This window comes from Clupea harengus, unplaced genomic scaffold (genome assembly GCF_900700415.2).
Source record: "Clupea harengus unplaced genomic scaffold, Ch_v2.0.2, whole genome shotgun sequence".
In the NCBI taxonomy this organism is placed as follows: domain Eukaryota; kingdom Metazoa; phylum Chordata; class Actinopteri; order Clupeiformes; family Clupeidae; genus Clupea; species Clupea harengus.
Window position 1 is genome coordinate 1 of NW_024880288.1, and position 10,672 is coordinate 10,672.

Here is a 10,672-nt window from a genome sequence, read left to right on the forward strand (position 1 = left end):
TTCGCATAGGACAGCAGGGAAACAAATGAACAAACTGCACAGTAGAAACCCTGAACAAGCTTCAAAGTCACCAGCTTGCCAGCTGTATCACTAAAGATTTGTAGTCATATTATGATAATTGAACAGTTCTTAATGCCAACATTCAGCTTTAAAAGCAATGACCAGTTTCTCTTAGTTATCCCTCCAAAGCCACATCTTGTTCTTATTTCAGAGGAGCCATTTATTGCCCTTAAATGTGGTTTTCTTTTGCAACTTTGAAAAGACGCCGTATACTGGCTCCAGCCTGTCTGCCAAACTGGCACCGGCATCCTTTCATTGTGTTTGGGTCCATTGAATCAATTTGTAGGAATGGCAATTCAAAAACATGCTTCAGCAATACCACACCAGTGACATATGAATACCACAGCATGACAATTTTCAACGCATTTGGAAATGAGACCCTATGGCAGGAATAAACATTTTCACAATACGTGTGCAATTGCTGTTAGTGCATGCAATCGTGTTTTACATTCGGTTACTTTTAATATTAAGCACTGCAATTCAAGAAATTGACTTAAAAATTATACTCTTTTCAAATCTTGACAGAACGTTTTCAAATTCCCTACTACGTATAGTGTTCTTTTATCAGTTATAACACACACAAAGAAAAAGATTTCCCACACAGATATAAACACAGACAACAGACAAACACTGTTGACTTGTTTTCTTCACACTGAGCGATTGCTCATTTCTGAAGCACCTGACCGATTAATATCTCATGACTCAATTTTTCCATTTGCTTGGCCCTCAATCAAGGTTATTACCCTAATTTGGACTGCGTTTCTCTGCCTTAAGTTACATTAATGTGGGGCCTAATGCAGTCCCCGAAGTACAGATCACATTCAGCAATGTCTGTAAGTGATAGATCATAAATAAGAAATGACCTGTCCATTCAGGCTCACTCGCTATAGGGCTCAGCTGATGCAAAGGCTTGTGTCATGGAATGTACACACAAACAACTTGAATTAATACAACTATTATTGGTAGCATTGATCTCAAAGACATTTAGTATTAGATAAAATAAGGGAGAAATGACATCACACTGACATGCATATAGACTTATAGAGCGATTGATCACCCGAAGTTTTTGTATACTTGTTTTATACTGACATAGTAAGCAAAGTTCAGGCTTTCAATTGTGATCATAGCTTTTCAGTAAATAGGGCAAAATATAGACTCTCTCCTGATAGCAGTAATTTAAATATGTCATGTGTGAGCCAGAACAGAGAAAGAAAAATTTTAATGGGGAACTTCTTTCATTTCTAAACTAACTTTATATAACAGTCCATATTTAGCTGTGAGTAATGTTAAGGTACACATGAATAAATGTTTGAATTCCTGACCATTCTTTTGGCTGCATAAGCTGTCTTAATATTTCACATTGCACCAAGAGAAATGTCTTCACTCAAAAAAAAAAAAGCATTTAAACGTGGCACACAAAACAATGACCTGAAAAGCATTTGACAAATGTAGGTCCTATATGCAAATTCAACTCTCACATTCTCAAACTGGCGGTTTAGGAATGCAGAACTTAATGTATACAACTTTTGAAACAAACTTAAACAGCGAGTGGCCAGTGCAGAATAACAAGCATGATTTTTTAAATGAGTGCTTTTGGGGAGTTTATGACAAACTACAGTGCCTTACCTGTTTGAACTGCTCTTCATAAGTCCACTCATGGTGCTGCGATTGTGCCTGAGCCATTCCACCGGGAGACTCGGGTTGCCTTGCGGCCGAGAATGACGGCTGAACTCTGGCGCCGGAGTGCTTCGGAGATTGTCCCGCATTAGAATGCATGCTGTGGCGAGGGAGATAGTGAGGCATAGGTCTCTCTATATCATCGTCCATGAATCCCTCGTTATCAATATCTTCGTCTTCAAGATCACGGTCTTCGTCTTCCATGCCACGATCACCCTCTAGGTCATCCTCAACGTCGGAATCGTCGGGTCTCTCAGGAAGCCTATGGGCGTCGGGGTGTGCAGGTTGCCGTTCGCTAGAACTTGCCCCCGGAGACGAGATAGGCGCTCCGACAGCGAAAGCACCCCTCACCGCTGCCTGATAGTGACGGAAAGCCAACGCTTGCTGCTGAATTTGTGAATCCATCATAGACCTGAGGTCTTTGTCTTTTTCTGCTTGGCGAAGCTTCTCTTCCAGCGCCAGACGGGCAGCCTGCTGCCGCTGAAGGTTCTCCATGACCGCCTCTAGCTTCATCCCGCCGCTCGGATGGTTGTGTGACTGCGACCCGGAGAAGTGACTGTGAGTGGTAGAGGATGGAACCAGCAGAGGATGGTTGTTCGCCGATGTGAACACGGCTTGCTGCTTGGATACAAAATGACACAATGATTAGACCATGACCAAACGTTTTTCAGATGCAAATCTTTTCAACTAGGCTATTAAATTACGCGACCATAGGATCAAACGCAAGCATATGTCACAGACGCAACTTGGCTGGTTCTTAACTGATAACTCGTGAGGTGAGCCTGAGTTTCGAGTAAAGTCTGGTTAACATGTCACTTTCAATTCACAATTTACATAGGACATTATTCAAGTCTGCGCACTAATCTACCTCCGCCTCTATTGCATCCATTACGATTAATGTGCTTGGGCAACACACTCGATTGCTTAATACTTCCGATAACGTTTTGAGTCCTAAAACCATCTCGCACTTCAAAGTGAAAAGAGCGCCTAAATGTCACTTGATGACACATAAGCCTAACTGGTTTAACGTTGATTAAAAATAACCTGTAGCCTACTGCTGAATGGGCTCTTGGTTACAGTTTCGTGTAATAGCCGATTGCCGACATATCGAAAACGCTCTAGAGTTAAAGATAGTTGTCAACAACGCGCGTTACAGTATGCTTGTTTCAGGTGTTACAAAATATACTATCACATAGCCTACCATCAGAAACTAATGCTAAACCATTCAAACTGTTAGTTTCATGAAGGATTTCAGCAACGAGTCCATCGAAACATTCCAATGAAGTTAATCTCAGTGAGAATGGGAAATCAGATGCTTACCAAAGCAGATTTAGTTGCTATGCTGGTGTTGTCAACCATGCTTGTCCTGTCAGATATAAAGCAACTGTTCAAAAGTATCCCTTTTCAAAAGTCAGATGTGGATGTATTCCTGTTTCAACATCGAGATATTCGTGTCGACTGCGAGGAAATAATTCGTTTAAAAAAATGAAACGCTGGCGAGCCCTTCCAGCCCCGAAGGTTTTGGCAACAAGTGGCAACTGTAGGCAGAATGACCTCTTCAGGCTGGAGATCAGCCCTTCTGCTCCCATTTGCTAACAACACGTCAATAGAGTGATAAATATGGAGGGCAGGGTCTACTGACAACGAAGGAAATACAGTTAAACAACCGGGAGATCTGGAGATTTAGCGACATGCGTACGGTTCAATGCTAGTCAGGAACGTGCTGTTATTTGTAATTGGCTACATTAATTAATTGTCACTGTCCACAATAATTACTTTCATCCGACAACTTGCCAAGCATATGATATCAAAACGAATAAACATGAACTCGTGACCACCAAATCGCCTCTATCTGTTGTTTACTGATTATGTCTACTGAGAAAAAGCAGAGATATACTTCGCAAAGCAGACAAGATTTAATTGTTTAATAGCCTATAAAGAATAAGCAATACGGATGTAATGCAATTTAGTGACTAATAAGCAAGGACTATCAAAATATACAGTACAATGCAGAACTTAAATGTCCCTTTTTTCAAGTGTGCCTCTGAACAGAATTTCTTTAAGTTTATCTTACTGAAACAACATCGCACCACCGCAGGTTTTGCATCTTGATAATGAACACTTGTCTAGATATACCGCTAGTAGAACCTGATGCCTCTGAAAGAAAGCCAAATGACTTGAACCTACTCCAATGCACTGTCTGTCCTTCGTCGTTAACTACGTATTTATATCACGCTTCTAGTCCTAAAACACTGGCAGTGACAATAGAATATAGTTAACAATTTAATTTCTAGTTCTCCATTAAAGCAAAGTTTGAATACTGTTCTCCGTCTGTATCCATATTCACAGGTTGCAGTCTATCCTTGCTCTACTTAAGACCCATCCACTTTGACCATTACTACCTATAATAAACATACTATGTTATACATAAGGTCAAAATGCCCCACAGTGAAGTCACACGTTGTCTTTTATTTACACAAGCCATTGAACACTGGAATATCATCATGAGACCAAATATCACCTACCTTTAGCACAAACCTACACTAAATTAAACAAATTAAACAGTCACTGAAATGGTTGTTTCTACCTCTGCATCATATCTTTCAGAGCAGTTATCCATGCAGTCATTTCTTACCTTTCATCGGTGGTGTAGAATTTAGTAAATCTTCCTCTGAATTAGTTACTTCAGCCATAACTTTAATCAAAGTAATAGTTTCAACATTTGTATGCTTTTTTTGTGATTAGGACAGCAGTTAAACAAGAAATAAAATAAATTGGACGTGTTTTGTTTAATACCGGTAAATACGTTTTATTCATATAATTTTTTTTTTTTACTTTCCAACCAGACGTACTGTATGTGTGTGTGAGGCTATTAATAACAGCACAGTGAGCTCGGCCCAGCAGGACGGGGAGAAGAACTGGGCATTTGGTCTACGCTTGAGTTCCTGGAGTCATCCTTAAAGAGGCGTCAGCTTCTGCCTCTTCCCTCTCCTCATCCTCAGTCATCCCCTGGGGGCCCCTTATTGTGCTTCTCCGAGCTAATGTTGTTTTGCCTCCAGCCAGGCTTATCTGCCAAAGTTATCTGTGAGCTGTGGAACACCGTGTTGATACTCTGATGCTATGTCCATTCTTTTGTGTGTGCCTGTGTACTGTGTGATGAATCTTTTACAAAATTTTACATTTCATTTTTTAACACTGAGTCTTAAAAACAACCCCTAGTGGTGTGTGTGTGTGTGTGTGTGTGTGTGTGTTTATGTGTGAATGTATTATGCACTTCATGAACATTCTGCCACCACCAAATCCTGAAACATGGAGATATTTCTGTCAGGGAGCCCTAAAACAGACCCCGATTTGTCAGGTAACAGACCTATTTCAGTGAAATTGTTACTGATTGGTCGCACAGGTCTGACAGTCACAAATGTGATGTCTCAGTTGGCTTCATGTGGTTATGCCGCCACGGCAGCTCTAATCCTCCTGATGACCCCCGTTTTTCTCATCAAGATGAAAGGAACCATTAACAGCTGACCTCAATAGCTCTCTTTAAGCACGTGAGGATGTTTTGGCTTTGGGCACAGAGTAAAATTTATAATAATTCTCTGATAATAATCCCTCTGAATTAAATACATAACAGGAGGCATCACAGGAGTCTGCCACTTAAAACCACTACCTCATCAGTACACATTTTCTGGGATCCATTTCCATCATGACCAAACTCAAGAAAGAAAATTGCAATGAATATAGCTATCAACAGTACTGAATGAGCATGAACAAAATGAACACAAATAGTTTTCCTTTTGAGGAAAAAACGATTGAAAATACCTCATTGAAATAGTTTGCGAAAGTAAATGCATAATTTGCCATACAGATGATCGAAGGAACTTGTGAGTGTGTCTGCAGATGAATGTACAAAAAGTCTAACTTTAACTGTAAAATGTAAAGTCTAACTTGAAATGTGAAGTACAAAGATCGTTTTTTTTAACTCTCATAAGAAGAGGTTTAACCTACAGCTTTTAAAAGTTCAATATGTAGTATGTCAAAAAGGTACGAATGTGGTTTATTGGAAAACATTGCCACCTACTGTTTAAAACGGTATCTTACACTTTTCGGCAGAATACCACGTTTTCACAGTTTTAAAAAAAGATAGAAAGAAAGAAAAAAAAACATACAGACAGATAGATAGATCTGTGTTGTGATCATGTGGTAGTTTTTAACTAAATAATCGGAAAATGATACAAGTATACCTTTTAGTATGAGTCAATTTCATTGTGTGCAACAATACAAGCATTAACAAGCATATTTTTTCGATTTCTTTTTTCAATTTCTTCTGTAAAGTAGTATTTATTGTTACACTAGGTCTCTATTGCTCGTAGCTTGACTGTTCTCTCTCTTGTACCTCGCCAAATGACTAAATGTAAATGTAAATATAAATAAACAGTACAGTTTCCTCTTGTTTAAATCTCCAAAGTAATCAATACATCTGGTAAATATAAGGCAATAGTGCACAGAATGTGAGAAAGTGATGCTACAAAGAATTTACTGATAAGCTATGTAACAGTTCAGTAAATGGGAAGATATATGCTATTACATTGTGAGAGCTTGTCCATCCCTATAGAAGTACACTATTCTATTTTATATACTGTATTTTTCTTTTAATTTCAAACTAATAGAAAATTGTATTTATTTATTTTTTTTGACAATGGGGAGTATTTCAGTGTTTGGTTGACTAACTTAATTATTTCAGTGTGATCTCTTTTCAGTGTTATTGGTAACACCCATATTTGACTTACATAACAACTGCTTCATCTATTTCTGTGAATTGCTAAATCATGAGAAGCCAGATGGAGACTTCTGTTGTGTGTGGATATCATGTCACATAAATCATCATATTACATGAACAGCAGCTTTTACTGTTATTTTATTGAGTTTTATCTTGAGAGTTGCAGGCTATGAAAACACATCATTAACACAATTACCAGAGACTGGACTGGATTCACTCTGTCTTTGCTCACGTCACATATTCACAGCGGATAAAAGAAGAGACAGGAAGGGGGATACAAAAGCACAGCAGATGTGTGGATCAATACTGATCAGGGATATTGATAACCTGGTCATAAATGGGAACATGTAAAATAGATTTGTCTGCAGACATTTACAGCTCCATTTAGCGTGTGCTTTTATAAAAAATAACATGATCCATACAGGTTGATTTGTACAGTATCATCCATTCGCTCTGGTTGATGTTTTATAGTGAATATTTAAAATAAAAAAGACAAAGCTGAGACACATTTAAGTACATTTTATACTTAAGTATTTTGTAATTAAATAATTGTATCAAACAACGTGATGTTGGCAATTCATATATGATGTGAAATGTGAAAGTCTGTCTGACTGTGGAGTCAGGTGAACCAAGAGCAGTCTGAATTTGTAGTTGGCTAACCAATAAGGGTCATGTGTGGCCTAGTTTCAGGCTGTAAATCATTCCCCCAATTCTCCTTGGCTCATCTGCCTGTCTTCAGGAGTGGCCATACCTCAGACCATACTACAGCCATGTGAAGGCACTAAACTTTGGATGAATAAGTGAACGTGTGCTTAGAAGCTCCTACTTTCTTAAAGTAACACTATGCCACAATTTGACACCTTTTGAGGTATGGTTTTATAGGCAACTAGTTTTGGTATCATCCTCAAATTAATTTTGATAGCATATGGTCATGTGAAGGACAGATAAACACCTGTGTCTTTCCCAATAGCCATCCAGAATGTGCACTATAGTTCTGTGTTTCCTGGCAGGAACAAAAATGGAAGAAAAGACACCAGTTAGTGTGTTGGCAAGCTTCTATCAGTGTCAACTGGGCTGGTGGTGATGTTTGTAAGGTTTTTGCATGCATGTTAGGTAGTTAGCATGCTAGTTTAGGAACAGAACTCCTTATTGCTGCTTTAAGGCAATAGCTATAGGCAGGTGCAGCACACGTGTGTCATGTATCAATCACCAGCACATCCCTACTGATTGATTGATGTATAAGACATACGAAATTAAGAGGTAAAGAAATGAAGAAGAAAAGACTCGGGCTAATCAATATTTCATTTTGGAGTGTTCTGGAGAGATCGTGTCAGCAGCTTTTGTAATGATGTTCATCCGTAGGTTTGATCTTCATGATATTCTCTCTGAGGCACATTAAAGCCTTACGCAGATCAGAGCACTCGCCGTCTCTGTACATAGGTGTGCTCACGTTTATATTCAAATGAAATCTAATGCAAACGGACGGAACCGAAGACTTGTGCAAGACCCCACATTTCTAAAGCAATATTGACATTCAGCTGTTTAGTTCGTATTGATAAGCACCATCAATGTCTCCCAAGGCTATCTGTGTAATCCCTTAATAAAGTAGAACGTATTGGCATGGCGGTGGCGGCTTGGATGACATGCTCTTAGCAGCTTCTAGATGAGAGGCTATTGACCAGCCCACTGATGACTAGATGACAAGAAGGAGAGGATTTATCCATGCCATTCTAGAAATCTCCGTGAACTACCACAGTTGAAAGAAGAAGAAAAATAGCTACTTAACAGCCTGCTCAGAGGAAAAGTGTTTTGGCCATGACGAAGGTGTGTGATTTAGAACAAGAAGACAACGTATTTTTTATTTTTTTTACCTTGAATTCACAACATTATGGTGCTATGAATTATGCCATTAAACATGCACATGGATTATACACTATCACAAAACTTTATCGTATTGCAAAATTATATATATATATATATATATATAACGTTATATATAACGTTATAATAATATCTATATATGTACATGTGTATATAACATATATGCTGTATAGCAATATTAGAATAAAGAAACGATATACAGTTGACTTTTCATTGTTTTAAGGGATGTGAAACGTTCCCCGCTATTTTGAGATAACACGTCGTTTTATTTTTAAAATGTCAAAGCCGTTTGGCCTCTGTCAGCCCAATGTAAGAGGGTGTCTGGCAAAGAAAGCTGTGAGGTTGCGTGTGAAACGGCAGTTTATCTTCAGTGTCTGATTACAATGGCGCTGGATCTGCCGTATCTGCAGGTGTAGCAGAACAACCACCACGTAAACCAACCCCGCGCCGTGCGTCTGCCTTTGCTCACGAAGAGGCCAGACAGCTGCCAACTGAACTGCTTACTTCACCGCAAGTTTCTGAATAGAAGTATCCATGAGTCATTTTATGTTAGACTACTTTAATCTGCGTCACTTGTTCAAAACTTAATGAATGTTGCTGGCCTATAGCCTACAGTATCTGTTTGTTTGCTCATGTCTGTTTGTTTGTTTGTAAAAAAGACAAACAGAGATTGATGTCTTTAAAGCAATACACGACAGTGGCAAGAAAGCCTTGAATTCTGAGTCTTTTCTCCCCAGACAGTGGATATAAAAATAGATAATTTCGTAAAATAGGCAAAAGGAATAACATAGGAGAATATTTTTGTTGTATCAACTGATCGGCCACATCTGTATACTGTTTAAGTCGTTAAATGTCTGCTATCTTGCTTATGAATCCGAGGTATAACGGAAACGCGTAATTGCCTAAATTTACCAGCAGATGTCAGTAGTATTACATCGGGGATCTCCACTGTGAACGTCCCACTGTGTTAAAGTCCGGTTTTAAAACTGGTGGGTAGATAGGTAGGGGAAAGTGCCACACACATTTCTTGAAAACCAGGATGCTTTTCACAAATCACCAACGAAGAGACAGATAGATATAGATAGATAGATAGATAGATAGATAGATAGATAGATAGATAGAGAAAAGAGGTGCAATGTTGCGTGAAATTCTCTGGTTGCTGGCAATTATGTGTTTGGGTATACGCAGGCATGGGAGGCAGGACAGCACTGAATGTGTAAGTGAGTCATGGATGCACCACACACTCCACGTAAGATGGGTTTCCACGCAACTTTTTAATGCACATTTTGTCCATTCGAAAAAGAGATTCTGACTGGAAAAAACTTGGAATTCGCAGAAAATCTTCTAATGCAAAAATAAATTCGATTCGCTATAGGGGGTGAATTAACTCGCTTTTCGCATAGGGGTAGCCTATAATGCGGTTGATGGAAACGGGTTCATTCGCATAAATTAGCAATTGTTGCCATTTTATCAGGCGTTTCCAAAAAAGTTGCCCTGACAACCTTACGTTTTGATCCCACGGATGTTCACAACTCCTCCCTTGATTAACTGATAAGGAGAGCGCCCAGTTTAATTAGCATAACATATCAGATTTTGTTAAGCAGAATTTTCATAAATGCGCATAAAAGGTGCAAGTTAGATGGAAACCCAGCAACGGACAGATGGCTTTCACGTGACAGATGGCTTCAATTAAGTGAGCACTTTTATAGATATAAAGAGGGCAGGAGTCATGATTAAACAAACCGGTGTTATCAGATTAACAAACGAAAACAATCTGTCCCTTGCTCCTGGCCTTACCAAAAACCATCACTGTTGAAATGTCACCTACCTGTGTCACTGAAGGTAGTTATTCTGTTTGATTTTGAACGATAAACTAATTCATCTAGTTCTAAAAACAGAGTTTGATAAGTTCATATGTTTTCCTCTCTGAATTTAAATCATTTCCAAAGCCTCTAACAAACTAGAGGACGCTGAGAAACAAGGTATACCACTATACGGGAAGGCGGCCCTAATTACTAAATACCTCAAATTATACCCTTTAGGCTCATTCAAACAGCATTAATGCAATGGGCTAAAGATAACAGTGACTAAAATATCTGTTTGGCAAATGTCTTCCACGTATTTTTACCCCGTAATTATCTAATAGCTCTAAGTGGTATGAGCGTTTGGGGGAACCTATATGCAGATGAATTACAGTACACAAGCCACAAACCTTTGCTTGCCATTAAAACATGACGTAAATGAGGGATGGGGTTTTTTCTTGTCTGGAGAGGGTGA

At 38.9% G+C, this 10,672-nt stretch overlaps 1 protein-coding gene across 3 annotated transcripts; it reads right to left on the bottom strand.

Moving 5' to 3' along the window:
* Nucleotides 1-20: 20 nt before the first annotated feature.
* LOC122131792 (AT-rich interactive domain-containing protein 3A-like) lies at nucleotides 21-3,360 on the bottom strand. Of its 3 annotated transcripts, none has more exons than XM_042706471.1 (2): nucleotides 3,058-3,360; nucleotides 21-2,358 (listed from the first exon to the last, which is right to left on the bottom strand). In XM_042706471.1, the coding sequence occupies exons 1-2, from the start codon at nucleotides 3,094-3,096 to the stop codon at nucleotides 1,663-1,665; spliced, it is 735 nt and encodes a 244-aa protein (XP_042562405.1). In that variant the 5' UTR covers nucleotides 3,097-3,360; the 3' UTR covers nucleotides 21-1,662. The 3 variants fall into 3 exon arrangements, with proteins under 3 accessions (XP_042562405.1, XP_042562406.1, XP_042562404.1); XM_042706472.1 differs by having other exon boundaries at nucleotides 21-2,355; nucleotides 3,058-3,357; XM_042706470.1 differs by lacking the exon at nucleotides 3,058-3,360 and adding an exon at nucleotides 2,606-3,006.
* Between the last annotated feature and the right edge of the window lie 7,312 nt (nucleotides 3,361-10,672).

Bases quoted from the DNA above. Each gene is read 5' to 3' on its own strand.
- LOC122131792 (XM_042706470.1), bottom strand. From the start codon at position 2,698: ATGGTTTTAGGACTCAAAACGTTATCGGAAGTATTAAGCAATCGAGTG. The intron at 2,359-2,605 runs GTAGATTAGTGC...TTTGTATCCAAG, and splicing joins TGGATGCAATAGAGGCGGAG to CAGCAAGCCGTGTTCACATC.